The sequence below is a fragment of the Myxine glutinosa genome, chromosome 1 (assembly GCF_964187855.1).
Source record: "Myxine glutinosa chromosome 1, kmMyxGlut1.1, whole genome shotgun sequence".
Classification (NCBI taxonomy): domain Eukaryota; kingdom Metazoa; phylum Chordata; class Myxini; order Myxiniformes; family Myxinidae; genus Myxine; species Myxine glutinosa.
In genome coordinates, this window is record NC_136261.1 from 138,212,101 (window position 1) to 138,231,437 (window position 19,337).

The 19,337-nt window shown below is 49.0% G+C and overlaps 1 protein-coding gene across 1 annotated transcript in view; it reads left to right on the plus strand.

The window, feature by feature from the left end:
* The first annotated feature begins 2,272 nt into the window (after positions 1 to 2,272).
* The window catches only part of AGBL3 (AGBL carboxypeptidase 3), a 96,183-nt gene continuing 79,118 nt past the window's right edge, over positions 2,273 to 19,337 (plus strand). The window contains exons 1-3 of the mRNA XM_078769995.1: positions 2,273 to 2,285; positions 7,837 to 7,944; positions 8,105 to 8,252. Coding sequence (XP_078626121.1) covers positions 2,273 to 2,285; positions 7,837 to 7,944; positions 8,105 to 8,252 — 269 coding nt within the window. The remainder of the gene's footprint in view (positions 2,286 to 7,836; positions 7,945 to 8,104; positions 8,253 to 19,337) is intronic.

Below are 19,337 nucleotides of genomic sequence, written 5' to 3' on the forward strand. Positions count from 1 at the left end.
AGTGCGGACACCTTCCCTTTCCCCGCGGGATAGGAGGTGGTGTCACATCCGGAGAGAGCATGCATAGCCAGGATGGAGCGACACTGCTCACCGAGATTCTCTACTGTCGAATTGATGTTGAGAATAGTGCCATCCCATCTCTCCATCTGCAGGTTACATGTGATACCCACCTTCCAGCACCAATAGACCATGAGTACGAAAACATCAGTGTCGTCGCTGAGAATGCGGACAGTTTCAGCTCCGCGACTGGCTGCATCCAACATGTATGAGATGAGGGAGATGTCAGCCTCGTCATGAGTGACAATACTGTCTGCTTTGCTGACCATCTTGATGTGATCTCCTATGCTGTGTGTGCACAGGAGCTCACCCAGTCTCCGTTTGTTTGTCTTGTTCTTCATCACTTTGTCGCGGCTAGGTAGAGGGGTTGTCAGTGAGAGTCGGTACTCTGTTGAGCTCTCCCCAGCTCTTCTCTGCCTCTCGTGGTCTTTGGCAGAGACTTGCTCATACCGGTCAAAGATGACAAATGTTTTGGTGATGTAGCGAATAAGCCGGCGCCCCATGCTGGCTGCGAGGTCAGCCACAGTGCCTGACGATGGCCACACCACGTGGTAGATGAGCTGCGATGCATCAATGAGTACAACATGTGGTGGGTGGGGATTGGGGGCAAGGATTCCAAGATGCTGGACGATCACAGACTTGTTACCCTTCCTGAGGCATCCATACTCATCGATGATGGATGCAGGGACCGGGCCGAGCTCGTAGTCAGAGGGCAGAGAGCTCCATTCTTCTCTTGCTCCCCACCACCAGCAGCCGAGCAAACAACGCCTCAAGGTCACATATGATCTTCGCATTGACCTTCACTCTTTTTTTGGTGAATGTCATTGTCACCACCTTATTTGAGATGGGTGCATGAAATCTCTCAGGAAGTGATGAAGAGAACAGTGTGCTCATGTCCTGTCCGATCTTCAATGCATCTTGCACATTCACCTTTTCATCTGCCACCTGGCCATTTATGATATGGTGGAGGGTCGCGGTCTCTATGGTGAGTGGATGGGAGTTTTCCTGTAGCATTCAAACGGAGCAATAGAGCGAAACAGAAATTTCAGTGTCCCAGGCCTATGTTTGATAGGGTTAATGCTATTAATGCTAATTTTGCTAATTGCCCAACATATGCAAGTTAGCATCCGGCAGTTTCTAAGTGCTGGGGACCCATACTGTACATTTCTAACTTAAAGAGTTGGGGTACTCAACATTTCCGGGTTCGCAAGAGGGCTCTATAGGCTTGGCAAGTAGACTAATACTGGCAGGCATGTGGGTCCGCATCCAACGGTGATCATCACTACACAACTACCTGTGGCCACGACAGCTCTGCACCTCTACTGTGCAAGGGTCATCGGGACAAGGTGAGCAGTCAAAACGCCAACATGGCCCGTGAGTGTCCATAAGGGTGCGACCCACCATCCATCCTTCAGCCCCCCTACGAGGAACACGGTTGCACCAGCCCCAGCTGGCCAATGTGGTGAGCACCTGCTGCCAAAAACACACTACCGCACACACTACCGCACGCACAACCTCGGCCCTGGGGGGCACGGTCGCAGTGAGTGGCATCCCTACAGCCACGTCCCCTGCACCTCCACATCATCCCCCAGTCCGACTACAGAACCGCAGCCCCCCCAGTGCTCACCCACACTTGACCACACCAAGGTCCAGTCGACAGCCATGCTCCACCAGGAGACCCACCCAGAAGACATGGTCTACACACCTCGGACACCCATAGCACCACGTTGACCCTCAACTACACAACTACATCCCCATGACTCCGTGTCCCAAATATCAGCACAGTGGCCCCCGCAACCAGTTGAAGCTGTGTCCGGCTACCCTATCAATTTTATCACAGCCTCCAACACTTTGGTCTAACACACCTGGATCAATAATGGTGTCACGATACAGTGTCCACCATTTCTCTTCACAAAATTCACCCTTAAATTTACATCTAACCCACAGATTACTCATGCCAAACATTTTTCACATTTTCGTAAACTCACTAAAGAAAGATGCTTTACCATACACATGCCAGCCGAGCATAGCCCATATGCTCGGCTCGTTACACATTCCCGATTCACATCCCCATGGCTCTCTTCCCAACCTGAGAGTCCATAAATCATAACGGAGCATCTGTGGAAGGTCATTCTCACCATCATGTTCTACAGATGCCCCAATGGTTGTCCGGCAGGCTATCTCCATCCCTGTCCATGCGGATCGACCCGCGTCCATGGCCCAGCACAGTATGTCGGGTCACCACATGCTGGCTGTCCCAGAGTCTCAGGGAGAGGGTGTCAGGCCGCATGCCCGGGTGGTCACTACATCAGGCCCAAGCTGGCCGTCCGCAGTGCCACCACCAAAGCGTGATCCACAATACCTCCCCCTTGAGGTCCTCAATATTTGCCATCCTAGGCTTGAGAAACCACCTCGGACCCCCCTGGAGGTCTTAACCCCCACCAGGGTCCGGTGACCCTGCCGGCCCGAGCCACACGCCCGGACGGCGCCCCGACGGACAAGGGACGCCACACTCCACCAGACCCCCCGTGGGGCCCAGGTCGTACCATGCCACCCATAGCTGGACCCCACGTCCAAATCTCGCCAGCACAGCCCCCCAGCTGGCTGGCATGACAAAATTTTGAAAGGGGCAACTTTTTCCCGAGGCCGATCCCAATGACCTCGCCATGTCCAAACCCTGCAGCCTGGGGACCAACTCCCTCCATGGCTGTGCCAAATCCATTTCCCATTTCCATGTAATTTTAAATTTCCTTTTAAAAATTTTCATCTCCTGTCCCAAACCGCAGCTGCAGGTAACAACTCCCTCGGGTTGTTCTGCCCCTCCCTGCAGCTGGTCCACATTCCCTATGGGGACCAAATTGTCCGAGGCTCTATCTCCCGATCCTCCAAGATCCAAATCCAGCCCAGAGCCAACACACTCCCCCAACTGGTTGTCCAATTTCGGAGCCTCCGTTGCCCAATCAGAATGCATGGTGAGGGTCCCCTTGGTGACCTCAACCACCTCCTCGGACCAACTCACCTCATCACCCAGGCTCCTTTGGGCCCGGTCAACCTCTACCTTCATGGGACTGTCCCAGTGTCCCAGGTCCCCAACAGCTGAATCACATCATCCCCCATCAATTCCCGGCTCCGACAGGTCTTCCCCAATATCCCCAATAAATACCCGATCCGGCTCCATTACACGGACTCCCAATAATGTTACCCCCTCTTGCTCTGCACCACTGCCCTGGTGCTGCACCATTCCGAATTCATCCCCCGGTTGGGGTGTTGTGGCATCCACCCGGTCCCGATACACAACCAGGCCAGCAGGTGGAAAACATTCCCCATTACCATTTAATTCTCCCTTCACCTCTTGGCACTCCACGCTCACCTGTGAGCACTCCCCGTTTACCTGTTCACATGCCGTTCCTGGCGCAATCCCCAATTTGCCTTCCCCCCTTTCTGATTCAAATTCTGCCACCTTTGGCTTCTCCTGTGCCCCAAGTAAATCATTCTTTTGTTCTTTCTTCAACTCACTCGTCCATTCATCAATTATATTTCCCATTCGCTCATAATGGGCATCCATTTTGTTTTTCATTTCTCCCATCTCATTTTTCAATCCCCCAATTTGATTTCCCAATCGCTCACTCATTTGCTGATTCTGAGCCCTCATCTCCCTAACGCCTAAGCAATCGATCCAACATCTGGTCGTTTATCGGGGCCGTCCCGACGGCAGGGGAAGTTCCGACACGACCCTCTACCCCCTCTACTTCCGACTCACTCCCAAGAATTCCTGCATCTTCCATCCCTTCTTCTATACCGCTCACCTCCTGCTCCATAAAGGAGGTCGCTTTCCCGCGTGGCTTTTCCAACCTGGATGAAATTAAATTTAATGACGCGCAGTCATCGTCTTCTCGCCCAATCGAATATGCAAATTTTATCGCCTCCGACTACAAAAAAATTTGTTTCCAAATTCTCCACTCCTTGACACCAATTTGATTCGGGGTTCAATCCCACTACCTGACAACAGTTGTCTGTTGTCAAAAAGTTTGTATCCCACTCCTGACTACCAGTTGTCGCGCAACTCCGGTTAACACCAGAGTCACGGATGGCCAAAACGGTCTTATTCAGAGGCAACTACCCAAACACGGATTCCCAAACATTGAGGTGTTCTGAAACTTTTGACCGGTAGTGTATGTTGTGTTGGCCTGTCTGTGATTGATGTACCTTGTTGTTCTTGCCATCCCGGCTGTTCGTCTTCCTCCTCCCTTCAAGTAGATGTTGGGTTGAATTGGGTTTGTGGTGTGGGTCGGGTTAGTGTAATGGGAGAATTGAGCGTAAGTGCGCTTGTGAATTTTGATATTGGGTTGGGTTTGGGGTGTAGATGTGGCACAGGCATGATGAGTCAATTTACCTTGAGTTGAACATAAAATTAAGTTCCTGTACATGTAAAATTAGAATGGCACTCGGTAGAGCACATACTCTACATAGCAGGATGTCTCAAAAAGTTATGGACGAGTTCTGACATGGACGAGTTATTACAAAACTCGGCGCATAAATTGGTTAGGTGGCAAGAACAAGCTGATTCGATTTTGGCTCAGGTCTGGATACAGATATGACCTTTCAGTGGGATACAAAACGTAAACTGTTTACCTGGTGGAGGTATGCTCTCGACTGAGTGCCGTTCTAATTGTGTGATGCAATTACTGTATTTCGGTGGCATAATACATTATGTGTTAAGGTATCTACAGTCGTGGCCAAAAATATTGGCATCCTTGCCCTTTTTTCAAATAAAGCACCATTTCTTCCAGAAAATTGTTGAAATAAAAAAATCTCTTGGTATCCACATACACTACATGACCAATGGTATGCGGACACCCCTTCTAATTAGTGGATTCGGCTATTTCAGCCACACCCATTTCTGAAAGGTATATATAATCAAGCACACAGCCGTGCAATCTCCATAGACAAATATTGGCAGAAGAATGGGTCGTACTGAAGAGCTCAGTGACTTTCAATGTGGCACCGTCATAGGATGCCACCTTTCCAACAAGTCAGTTCGTCAAATTTCTGCCCTGTTAGAGCTGCCCCGGTCACCTGTAAGTGCTGTTATTGGGAAGTGGAAACGTCGAGGAGCAACAACAGCTCAGCCACGAAGTGGTAGGTCACACAAGCTCACAGAACGGGACCGCCGAGTGCTGAAGCACGTAGCGCATAAAAATCGTCTGTCCTCGGTTGCAACACTCACTGCCAAGTTCCAAACTGCTTCTGGAAGCAACGTCAGCACAACAACTGTTTGTCGGGAGCTTCATGAAATGGGGTTCCATGGCTGAGCAGCCGCACACAAACCTAAGATCATGCACAATGCTAAGCGTCGGCTGGAGTGGTGCAAAGCTCGTTACCATTGGACTATGGAGCAGTGGAAACACGTTCTCTGGAGTGATGAATCACGCTTCACCATCTGGCAGTCCGACGGACTAATCCAGGTTTGGCGGATGCCAGGAGAACGCTACCTGCCAGAATGCATAGAGGCCAACTGTAAAGTTTGGTGGAGGAGGCACAATTTGGACTAGGCCCCTTAGTTCTAGTGAAGGGAAATCTTAACACTACAGCATACAATGACATTATACACGATTGTGTGCTTCCAACTTTGTGGCAACAGTTTGGGGGAGGCCCTTTCCTGTTTCAGCATGACAATGCCCCCATGCACAAAGCGAGGTCCATACAGAAATGGTTTGTCGAGATCAGTGTGAAAGAACTTGACTGGCCTGCACAGAGCCCTGACCTCAACCCCATCGAACACTTTTGGGATGAATTGGAAAGCTGAATGCGAGCCAGGCCTAATTGCCCAACATCAGTGGCCGACCTCACTAATGCTCTTGTGACTGAATGGAAGCAAATCCCCGCAGCAATGTTCCAACATCTAGTGGAAAGCCTTCCCAGAAGAGTAGAGGTTGTTATAGCAGTACAGGGGGGACCAACTCCATATTAATGCCCATGATTTTGGAATGAGATGTGTGATGTTCGGGTGTCCACCTACTTTTGATCATGTAGTGAATGTATTTCTTTGGTTTGCAGTGGAACAAAACCAAAAAAGCTGAAAATATTACTAAATCTTAGCTTATTCCGCACAGAAATCCTTCAATGACCTGGACAATGTTATTGGCACCTTTTAGAAGATGTTAGAAATAATTACATTTCAAGCAGGTGATTATCCTTTACTTTGGAATTTAACTCACCTGTGGTGAGATGCAGGTGTCTGCAATATAAAAATCATTCATTCAACAAGTTTTAATAGAGAAAAGGAGTCATTCTGCTGTTTTGTGTCACTGTGTGTACCGCAATGAGCATGGAGAAAAGAAAGAAAACCACAGAATTCGCTGAGGAGGTCAGACACAAGATTGTAGCCAAGCATGGACAATCTCTAGGCTACAAGTCCATCTCCAGAGACCTTGATGTTCCTGTGTCCACCGTACGCAATGTTATCAGGAAGTTTAATGTCCATGGCACTGTAGCCAACCTTCCTGGACATGGCCGCAAGAGAAAACTTGATTGAAGATTGCAGCAAAGGATTGTTGAAATGGTGGAGAAAGCACCTCATTCAACTGCCAAACCGATTCAAGCTGACCTTCAGACACAAGGTACGACAGTTTCAACTCGTGCCATCCGTCACCAACTCAATTCAACGGGGTTCTATGGTAGGAGACCCTGGAGGACCCCACTGCTGAGAAAGCCCGACTGGAGTTTGCCAAAACACTCCTGAACAAGCCAAAATCCTTCTGGGAGAATGTCCTGTGGGCAGATGAGACCAAATTAGAGCTTTGTGGTGAAGCACATCATCTCTATGTTTACAGAAAACAAAATGAAACCTTCAAAGAAAAGAACACCTTCCCTACAGTCAAACATGGAGGAGGTTCAGTAATGTTTGGGGTTGCTGTGCTGCCTCTGCCACTGGGTGCCTTGAATGTTTGCATGGTATCATGAAATCAGGAGATTACGAAGGCATTTTGGAGCGCAATGTTCAACCCATTGACAGAAAGCTGGGTCTCCATCGAAGGTCATGGGTGTTGCAGCAGGACAATGACCCCATACACACTTCAAAAGGTACCCAGGAATGGTTCAAGACAAAACGCTGGACTGTTCTAAAGTGGCCAGCAATGAGTCCAGCTCTAAATCCCATTGAACACCTGTGGGGAGATCTGAAAACAGCAGTTGGGAGAAGGCACCCTTCAAATCTGGGAGAACGGAGCAGTTTGCACAAGAAGAGTGGATCAAACTGCCAGTAGAGAGGTGTTGGAAGCCCATTCATGGCTACAGGAAGCGCTTGACTGCAGTTATTTTGTCCAAAGGCTGTGCTACCAAATATTACGTTTCGGGTGTCAATAATTTTGTCAATGCCATTTCTTTTTATTTTCTGATTTAAAAGGATATATTAAGTTCTGAATCAAAAACAAAGGTTCTGTAATATTAACAGTGAAATAAAGAATTGTGGAGACCAAATACTTTTGTCAATTTCAACTTATTTTTCAAGAAAATTGTGAGTTATTTGAAAAAGGTGCAAGGGTGCCTATATTTTTGGCCACGACTGTATAAGTAAATACAAATATGTATGCCTTTTCCATTTGTAAAAAAAAGAAAAAGAAAAAGGATAAAAAAGGTCATTTTGTTTTTCATTCCATCTTTGCCCTCAAAACAGAATCTGTAGATAGATGTCCACAGAAGACAGTGACTACACTGTATTTGAGTATTTTCTGGTACGTATAAAGCTATGTATTTGCAGATTGCTGTGTTCTATTGCAGAGTGGCACCCTCCACAACCTGAGCCGCTGTACGTGAACACTAAAAAAGAGGCAACTCCTCAATGTCTGGGGGAACAAGGTGGCACTGTGGTGTATAAAGCTGATCAAAGTAATGTTTTCATTTTCATCTTTTTTATTTTAAGATATTGAAGTTTTGGCTTATTAAGTGAAACTGATCTGTGATAGTTGAATTTTCACGTGATGATTCTTCAACACTGGGTCCAAATGAACAAGCCTCCAACACCTCTTGTTCCCATTCACACTTGCAGCATCAAAGGAACCATACTTCAAAGGTTTGCGCACTGGTTGCAGCAAGGGCTCACTATGCCAAGCTGCAGTAGAACTGCATGGAGACGATGAGACGTTGCTCTTTGAAGCACGTTTTGAAAGCGGGAACCTCGAGAAGGCAGTGAAAGTGTAAGCAGGAAGCTCCCTCCCCCCCCCTCCCTACCCACCAAAAAGGTTGTGGCTATAAAGTGGGTGGAAGGAAGGAGTTGGTGGAGAGAAGAGGTTGAGGCAGTGTCGTTGGGAGGTGGGGTAGATGAGGAATCCCGCATTCATGCTCGTGAATAATTGTCCCCCGTCGCCCCGCGGAGCGAAAGGGGGACTATGGTTTTCCCCTCCGTCCGTGTGTGCGTCCGTCCGTGCGTCCATCGGTGCGTGCGTCCGTTCGTTCGTCCGTGCGTGCCTGCGTGCGTACCTGCGTGCGTGCGTGCGTGCATAAGCGAAGGACCGAATTATAATTTGGTGTGTGGGTGCAACCCACGTCAAAATCCAAGATGGTCGCCGCCATATATATGTCTGAACCTTGTGAGCGAAATATCTTGAAAAATAAACGAACTACTAACTTCTAATCTGGTGTGTGGGTGTATCTACGCATAACGAAGAACGCTATTGAAAATTGGGTCGCCACGTCAAAATCCAAGATGGCCGCCACCATATATATGTCTGACCTTGTGAGCGAAATATCTTGAAAAATAAACAAACTACTAACTTATAATCTGGTGTGTGGGTGTATCTACGCATAAGGGAGAACGCTATTGAAAATTGGGTCTCCACGTCAAAATTCGAGATGGCCGCCTTGCGTCTTCCACTTTGTCAACTCACATCACTTCACCAACGGGGAGCCCAGGCGTAATGCTTGTTGTACTTGGGAATCAAACCATGACATGTGACTTTACTGCGTTGGATTTGGACTTGGCATTGTCACAAATGAAAGGTTATTTGATTGATTGATGTCCAACAAACAGTCGGATGTAATTCAAACTTAAGTTTATTTAAAAGAAAAAACACAAGTGACACTGAAACCCCTCACCCTCCCTCACCATCCACCCCCACCCCACGCCCTCCCCTCCCCCCCCCACCCCACCCCTCCCCTCCCCCCCCCCACCCCTCCCCCCCACCCCATCTCCCCCCTCCCCCCCACCCCACCCCATCTCCCCCTGTAACGAACTCAAGCAGACTCCATCGTGCCGGAAGCGGAAAGCGCGTTTATTGACGCGGTGATGATTCACTCGTGTCTGACGAATAAGCGCGTCCGATAAACCACAACAACAATGCAAATACAAGTCAGAATAATACGTTACATCCTCCTTTCTTTCAAGGAAGCCACTTTAAAGGAAACCAGCAAAGCAAATAACTCTATAAAGTAAAACTTACACTGAATTAATTAACAAACAGCATCACATTCAGATCACGTGAATCAATTGATTTAAATTTAAAGATCCAGACGTCTGGGAGGGTTAACCGCTCTGCCGCTCCTTGTGATGAACTTGGTATTTCTGGGAGATGCAGTGGCTCGAGGCGATGACACTGTTGGGAGACTTTGGGATTCAGATGCTTGCTCACTTGGACTTGGGGACTTGCAGCAGTTCCCCACTGGGGTGTCCTGTTGAGTGGTGGGATCAGGGAAGTCCCTCATGTCCTGGGAAGAGTAAAAGCGAGAGAGTGGCTGACTTCCCACCGGGCCAACATTGGCTGAATGAGGCACTCTGCGGAGATGGAGCCTGTTACGCCGGTACACATTGTTTGGGGTCCTCAGCAAATATGACCGGGGGCTGTTGTGGCGCGCCTCAACTACAGCCGGAATCCAATGCCTGGCCTCCGGGTTTGGCAACATCCTAACACTGTCTCCCGGCTGGAGCGGTGGCAAATCTGACATAGATGGCTTGTCATGATAGTATTTTTGTTTCTCCTTCTGTGTGTCAAGGCGTGATCTCACAAGGTGATGGTCATACCGCGCAGGCATGAGAAGAGTGCGGTTGCAAGGCAGTGTGTTTCTGGGGCGTCTTCCCATTAGGAGCTGAGCCGGGGACAAGTTTATTCCTTCAAGTGGAGTGGTGCGGTAGTCTAGCAGGGCTAAGTACTTATCTGCTGACTTCTTCCAGAGCCTTTTCACTGTCTGGATCGCTCTTTCTGCCGCTCCATTGGCACGTTGGTGCTTGGGGGACACAATGTCATGAGTTATGCCATATTCTTTGCAAAACTGAGAAAATTCCTCTGACGTGTACTGACTTCCGGAATCGCTTCGCAGCTTCTCTGGAATACCATGTCGACAAAACTGCTGCTTGAGAGCTTCGATTACAGAGCGAGCTGTAATGTCCTTGAGGCAATCCACCTCCACAAACTTGGAGTAATAATCGACCGTGAGCAAATACTGCTTTGATTCGAAGTCAAAAACGTCGCTTCCAACTTCGATGAATGGAAGATCAGGCGTGTAAGTCGGCAAGAGAGGCTCCCGTTGCTGAGCGCTTTGATACTCTGCACACTTGCAACAATTCCGTACAGTTTCTTCGATGTCAGAGTTCATTGAGGGCCAATACATGACCTCGCGAGCACGCTGCTTACACTTGTTCACTCCGAGGTGCGATTCATGAATCAAGCTCAGCATTCTGGGTCTGAGGCTTGGCGGGATGACAAGGCGCATGCCTTTGTAGACAACACTGTCTGAGACTGCCAATTGCGTTCTGGAGTCAAAGTACGGACGGACCTGTGCTGGGACTTCCTTTCGGGAGTCAGGCCATCCACTTGCAATGACACCGCAGAGAAGGCTCATTTGACTCAGAGTAGCTTCCTGGATTTCGAGGTATTTCCCACTCGTGATCGCAAGGAACTGGAACATGTTCACAGGCTCAAGGTCTTTCCCAGCTTCTGAGTCGGTGTCCGGTAGAGGTGCACGGGACAATGTGTCGGGGAGCACCATCTCAGAACCACGGCAGTAGTTAACCTCCAAGTCATACCGTTGAAGCTTGAGCAACATACGCTGTAAACGCATGGGAGAAGATAGGAGAGGCTTCTTGAAGATTTCCTCAAGGGGTTTATGGTCATTATATACCACTACTGATTTTCCAAAGATATAGTAGTGAAATGCTTCTGTTGCATGGACGATTGAGAGCATTTCCTTCTCAATCATAGCGTAGCGACACTCAGTATCGGTCATACTGCGTGATGTGAACGCTATAGGGTTGCCATTCTGGAGCAAACAGGCTCCTACAGCGTTTTGGCTGGCATCGGCTTGTATTTCAACTGGCTGACTTACATCGTAGTACTGAAGGACCGGGGCCGAAATACATGCTTGCTTCAGCTTCTTGAAGGACAGCTCCTGAGCTGACTGCCAGGAGAACTCCACGTCCGCCTTGCAGAGATCACGGAGAGGCTTGCTTGTGTCACTTAGGTTGGGGATAAACTTCCCTAAATACTGAACGAATCCAAGGGAACGCTTGACGCCTTGTTTGTCTGTTGGACGTGGCATTTTCTCAACTGCCTTCGTCTTGAATGGATCTGGTAGCACTCCTTCTGCAGTAAGCAGGTGGCCTACATAAGGGACTGAGGTTCGCCGGATGAGGCATTTTCGGAAGTTTAGTTGCAGGTTATAACTTGTAGCTCGTTGCATAACTCGCTTCAGTACACAGTCGTGGTGGGTGATGTCACGACCAGCAACTAAAATGTCATCCATTACCGCTGTTGCCCATTCTATCCCTTCTAGCATCTGGTCCATGATTCACTGGAATATCTCCGGCGAGCACCTCAATCCATAAGGGAGACGCAGCCAGCGGTATCTCCCTACAGGTGTATTGAACGTGGTCAAGAATGAAGAAGGCTCGTCAAGGCGAATTTGCATGAACCCACTGCGGGCGTCAAGCACAGAAAATACTTTGGCTCCAGGGATTTGAGCTAAAACTTCCTGAACAGTTCTCGTTGGGTAGTGCTCACGTTTTGTGCACTTGTTTAAGTCTTTGGGGTCTATACAGATGCGGACTTTGCCGTTGCGAAGAGCTACTACCATGGAACTCACCCACTCAGTCGGTCGTTCTACCTTCGCGATGTGACCTTCGGTGACCATCTCTTGTAGCTTGTCAACTATTTGCTCTCTCAATGCTGCAGGCTGTCTGCGAGGAGCGTGAACTACTCCCTGTGACCCTTCTACAAGCTTGATCCGATAAGTTCCGGGAAGAGTTCCAGTTGTCTTGGCAACTTCTGGAAACTCAGAGATTACTGCTTCCTGAGACACATTGACTAGAGGCTGAACAAGAGACAACTTATCGAGCTTGACAATGAGGCCTAGGGCTTCCGAGGTAGCGCCTGACATTACATTCTCCTGATCGAGGTCAATGACCTCAAAACTGGCTCTAACGGTCTTGTTTATGTGAGAGAGAGGGAGTGTCACGGTACCGACAGGATGGATAGTATGGTTCGAGTATGTTTTAAGAACTTTATGCGACGATTGTAGATCGCCTGCGAGGTGCTGGACTAACTGGTAGTCGTTGAGTGTTAGTGTGTTGCACCTTGCACCCGTGTCAATCCGGAACCGAGTCGGCTGACCCAGCAATGTGACGGTCTGTGCCCACTTGTCATGAGTAGCCGTATTGATGCTTGGTTGTAGAGCGGAGATCCTTAAAATTTCAGATTCCTTGACGAGTTCTTGAGGAAGATCTACATGATCTAGACTGGTCTCCTCATCAAGGGACTTTAGGTCGCGCAGTCTCTTCCGACACGCCGCAAACCAGTGACCAGGCTTCTTGCAGTAGGAGCAGCTAGAATTAATTGCTGGACACTTGGCTTGCCTGTGCACTGACTGGCCACATTTGCTGCAGGGACCGTCATTCCGAAACCGATTCTCAGCTTTGAACAGCTCGGTGGCTTGTGTATGCCTATCAGGCTTGCTCTTACAACGTTGAGTCTGGTGTTGAGTTCGTTCGTTTTCAGATCTGAGGGCTGAGATGAGAGCATCTTCATCTCGGACTATTCTCATATGTTTCTGCGAGAGCTCTAGCTGTTGGCCAATTTCTATAGCTTTAGCTAGTGAGAGCTCCTCACCCCTATCGAGTAATTTCTCTTGGACCCTCTTATCATGGCTGCCATCAATGATGCAATCGACGATTATGTCGTCTGGGTCTTGGTAATCGCAATCCATGAGAATTATCCTCAGATCTTTTATGAAATGATCAAAAGACTCACCACTCCGCTGGCGCCTTTGTTTCAGTCGGTGTCTGGCAACTCTTTTGTTCTTTCTGGGCTGCACATAGTTCTGGAATTTGTTCAGCACTTCCTGCGGGTCGTCTTTCTCTCCTTCCTCCCAAGATAGAGTTTGGTAGATTTGACGACCTTGTTCGCCGATCCACGTTCCGAGCCATCCTGCTTGACGAGGCTTCATTATGTCTGCGAGCGGCCCTGACAAGACAAAACTGACGTGATTTCTGAACCGGCAAAACTCCTGGTAGAGATCCAGACTCTCCCAGTCGATCGAGGGATGATCAAAGTTCGGAGATGCCATATTTATGGAGACGAATGGCGGCTTATGGCGTGAATATCAACGAACTTCTGACACCATGTAACGAACTCAAGCAGACTCCATCGTGCCGGAAGCGGAAAGCGCGTTTATTGACGCGGTGATGATTCACTCGTGTCTGACGAATAAGCGCGTCCGATAAACCACAACAACAATGCAAATACAAGTCGGAATAATACGTTACACCCCCCTCCCCCCCACCCCACCCCTCCCCCCCCACCCCACCTCCCCCCTCCCCCCCCCACCTCCCCCTCACCCCACCTCCCCCCCCACCTCCCCCCTCCACCCCCCCCCACCTCCCCCCTCCCAACACTATTAATGGTGAGAGGCAATGAATTTATAATTAAAACAAGACCAAAAGTCGAACAGCGGCGTTGCCGGACTTGTAAAGTACTAGGGCATGCTCGTACGTGGGTGCCCGTTCCTTGCCAAAAAAAAAAAAAAACGCTACCCGTACGCTCTACCCCGCCCGTACGCCCGTAAACAAAAAAAACAACGCTCTTCGCTTCCGCCCTTCGCTCTGGGAGAAATAATGCGCATAAGAAATCGAGAAATTATTATTTTCTCCGGAAGAAATCGAATTACGAACCGTAATGGCGCACGCGCTCGGCTCGGCTCGCAACAACGCGTTCTGTGATTGGCTGCCGGAAGTGAAGTCTTCACTGTCCGGAAGGTCGCAAATCGCAGTTACGATGAATCGCAAATTAGTTTTATTTAGTTTTAAAACATAGTTTAACGGCAACATAGTTTTCCAACGTGAAATAAATGAATACCCTCTCAAATGTGCCGTCCGAGGCAGAGTCTGTTCGCCACGTTCGGCACACGTGATAGCTCGCTGCTCTCTGATTGGTTGAATCGTTTTTTGGACATAGCTCGGTAACTACTTGTCCGATTAATATGAAACCTTGAAAAGGCACATCCTCGGGTCCCCAGCAATATACCTGGCAAGTTTAAAGTATATTGGACCCGTGGTTGTCGAGAAACAGCGGTCACAGACATACATACATACATACATACATACATACATACACACAGAGATTACTGGAATTATAGATAGATTATAAACCACAAACACATATTATTAGCTTTTCAAACCGTCACTAATTCTGTTTATAATTAAACAAAGAAATTTGGAGGAATCTCGACATCCATGAGGTAAGTTTTACTTACAGAACTGAGCGAAGATCTACTGTAATCTTTATACCACACAAAGGTTGGAGGTGTGCTCATTTACCAAGCTTCCAGCTAGTGCTTGCCAAGCCAACCGTTCCTTAAGGGTTTTGAATGGAGTGCTTGCTCGAATGCTTTAACCACGTGGCGATCTCTCCACAAGAAACTTGGTAAATGCACACACATCCAATGTTCTTGACACCCGACAATAGATCGACTGTAATCTATATATCCCAAAGATTAATTGCCCTTTCTGCAGCTCCCATAGTGAGTGGGTATACTTGTAAGTTGTAAATTCAAATGTCGGTCAGTGTGCAGTCAGCCGTCGTAATGACATCATTGACGTAATGACGTAACGGACACAAAACTGCCGCTACTTTAATATGTAGAACATGATATACTTGTGGGGTGACCCGTGGGAATCCCACGGGCATGGACGTGTGTGACATTTGGAAATCTTGAGTTTGATGCTGCACATTCAGTTTTACAAACTGGTTACTGGCAATTTATCAGATCCACAAATGATGTGATCTACACAATGTATTTACTTCTGATAACATGTGAATGCATGTGCGTGCACATGGGAAATACAGTTTGAAATGTGTGATTACATCTCATGTAAAATGTGACTTCAAGAGCTCAAATCCTCTCCCTCTCCGCCCCCATCCCTCCCACATCACGCACACTGCACCAGGGAGTACATCACCCACAGGGGAGTGGGTCACACACATGGGGGGGAGGGGGGGGAGTGGGTCACACACACACGGGGGGGGGGGGAGTGGGTCACACACACACACACACGGGAGTGGGTCATGCACACACACACGGAGGAGTGGGTGTCACACAAACACATGGGGCAGTGGCTCACACACACACGGGAGAGTGGTTCGCACACACACATCTCGTTTTTTCATTTCTGTTCTTCACAATTCCGTCTCTCTTATTCACGGACACACACGCACACATACACATACATCTCCACACACACATACACACACACACACACACACACACACACACACACACACACGCACACACACACATCCACACACACACACACACACACACACACACATACAATCTCGGCAATTTGCCATCTGTAGCGATACGTGAACGAAGCTTCGCCCCCCCCCCCCCCACAACATTGCTGACTATGTATAAGTTAAACATTTAATCGTGACTATGGAAATGTCTGATGTGAATTCTTCATAAATCTCGGCAATTTCCTGTCTGTGTACTTGGGCAGTGTAAGATATATCGAGCCGCGAAAAGCCACGATTATTTAATATATCTAGGCAATTTGCCATCTGTGGCGATACATGAACGAAGCTTTGCCCCTCTCCCCAAATTGTTGACACGTATAAGTTAAACATTTAATCGTGACGATGGAAACGGCCGACGCAAATTCTTCATAAATCTCGGCAATTTCCTGTCTGTGTACTTGGGCAGTGTAAGATATATCAAGCCGCAAAAATCCGCGATTATTTAATATATCTCGGCATTTTCCCGTCTGTGTCATCGTGGGTGGTGTAAGATCTATCGAGTCGTGAAAAGCCGCGATTATTTAATATATCTTGGCATTTTCCTGTCTGTGTCATCTTGGGTTGGTGTAAGATATATCGAGTCGTAAAAAGCCCCGATTATTTAATATGTCGGCATTTTCCCGTCTGTGTCATCTTGGGCGGTGTAAGATATATCGAGTCATGAAAAGCCGCGATTATTTAATATATCTCGGCAATTTCCCGATTCCCGTGTGTGCGTTTATTTTCTCAAATATTGCTGAAACCGAGTCGAAAACCATCGATAAAAATGAAATCAGATGGTAAATTCGAGAAAAAATCGTGAGGGTGACTCAATGAATGGCCTTTATGCTACAGGCCTTTGAAAATGCATTTTGTTCTATAAAAGGTAACTTTCATCGAATTTTATTCCCGTTTTTTTTTCAACCGAGTCGAATACCATGTTATCGACTGTGACAAAATTAATGAGATATCGAATTAGAGTTGAAATAAAACTGTGAGAGAGAGCAAGACACCGTTAGCCTAACAAAAGAGGCCTCAAAGCTATGCGAGTCAACAAAATGGTAGATATTCGTTTTTGAAGCCCCTCCCAGACCGGGTGTAGCCACTCCTCCGGACAGACAGACAGGATCACCTATGGAGAATATATATATATACTAGTGGGGTCACCCATGGGAATCCCACGGGCATGGACGTGTGTGACATTTGGACATCTTGATTTACGTGCTGCACATTCAATTTTACAAAATGGTTAAAATGGTGTAATGAACACAATTTATTTATTTCACTTAATATGTGACCCCTCACTCCTCTCCACCCTCACGCCTCTCCAATGCCACTCCTCCTCACACTCCTCTCCAATGCCACTCCTCCTCACACTCCTCTCCAATGCCACTCCTCCTCACACTCCTCTCCAATGCCACTCCTCCTCACACGCCTCTCCAATACCTCCTCGCACTCCTCTCCAATACCTCCTCGCACTCCTCTCCAATACCCCTCACACTCCTCTCCAATACCTCCTCGCACTCCTCTCCAATACCTCCTCGCACTCCTCTCCAATACCTCCTCGCACTCCTCTCCAATACCTCCTCGCACTCCTCTCCAATACCTCCTCGCACTCCTCTCCAATACCTCCTCGCACTCCTCTCCAATACCTCCTCGCACTCCTCTCCAATACCTCCTCGCACTCCTCTCCAATACCTCCTCGCACTCCTCTCCAATACCTCCTCGCACTCCTCTCCAATACCTCCTCGCACTCCTCTCCAATACCTCCTCGCACTCCTCTCCAATACCTCCTCGCACTCCTCTCCAATACCTCCTCGCACTCCTCTCCAATACCTCCTCGCACTCCTCTCCAATACCTCCTCGCACTCCTCTCCAATACCTCCTCGCACTCCTCTCCAATACCTCCTCGCACTCCTCTCCAATACCTCCTCGCACTCCTCTCCAATACCTCCTCGCACTCCTCTCCAATACCTCCTCGCACTCCTCTCCAATACCCCCTCACACTCCTCTACAACCCTTCACACTCCTCTACAACCCCTCACACTCCTCTACAACCCCTCACACTCCTCTCCAACCCCTCACACTCCTCTCCAACCCCTCACACTCCTCTCCAACCCCTCACACTCCTCTCCAACCCCTCACACTCCTCTCCAAACCCTCACACTCCTCTCCAAACCCCTCACACTCCTCTACAACCCTTCACACTCCTCTACAACCCCTCACACTCCTCTACAACCCCTCACACTCCTCTCCAACCCCTCACACTACTCTCCAATCCCTCACACTCCTCTCCAATCCCTCACACTCCTCTCCAATCACTCACACTCCTCTCCAATCCCTCACACTCCTCTCCAATCCCTCACACACCTCAAATCCCTCACACTCCTCTCAAATCCCTCACACTCGTCTTCAATCCCTCATACACCCCTCCAATCGCGCCTCACTCGCCTCTTCAATCGCGCCTCACTCTCCTCTCAAATCGCTCCTCACTCTCCTCTCCAATCGCTCCTCACTCGCCTCTCCAATCGATCCTCACTCTCCAACCCCTCGCTCCTCTCCAACACCTCCTCACACTCTTCTCCAAAACCTCCTCACACTCCTCTCCAACACCCCCTCACGGTCCTCCAACACCTCACACTGCTCTCCAATACCTCCTCACAGTCCTCTCCAATACCTCCGAACACTCCTCTCCAATACCTCCTCACACTCCTCTCCAATTCCTCCTCACACTCCTCTCCAATACCTCCGAACACTCCTCTCCAATACCTCCTCACCAATACCTCCTCACGCTCCTCTCCAATACCTCCTCACACGCCTCTCCAAAACCTCGTCGCACTCCTCTCCAAAACCTCCTCGCACTTCTCTCCAAAACCTCCTCGCACTCCTCTCCAAAACCTCCTCGCACTCCTCCCCAATACCTCCTCGCACTCCTCTCCAATACCTCCTCGCACTCCTCTCAAATACCTCCTCGCACTCCTCTCCAATACCTCCTCACACTCCTCTCCAATACCTCCTCGCACTCCTCTCCAATACCTCCTCGCACTCCTCTCCAATACCTCCTCGCACTCCTCTCCAATACCTCCTTGCACTCCTCTCCAATACCTCCTCGCACTCCTCTCCAATACCTCCTCGCACTCCTCTCCAATACCTCCTCGCACTCCTCTCCAATACCCCCTCGCACTCCTCTCCAATACCTCCTCGCACTCCTCTCCAATACCTCCTCGCACTCCTCTCCAATACCTCCTCGCACCCCTCTCCAATACCTCCTCGCACCCCTCTCCAATACCTCCTCACACTCCTCTACAACACCTCACACTCCCCTACAACGCCTCATACTCCTCTACAACCCCTCACACTCCTCGCCAACTCCTCACACTCCTCGCCAACCCCTCACACTCCTCGCCAACCCCTCACACTCCTCGCCAACCCCTCACACTCCTCGCCAACCCCTCACACTCCTCGCCAACCCCTCACACTCCTCTCCAACCCCTCACTCCTCTCCTACCCCTCACGCTCCTC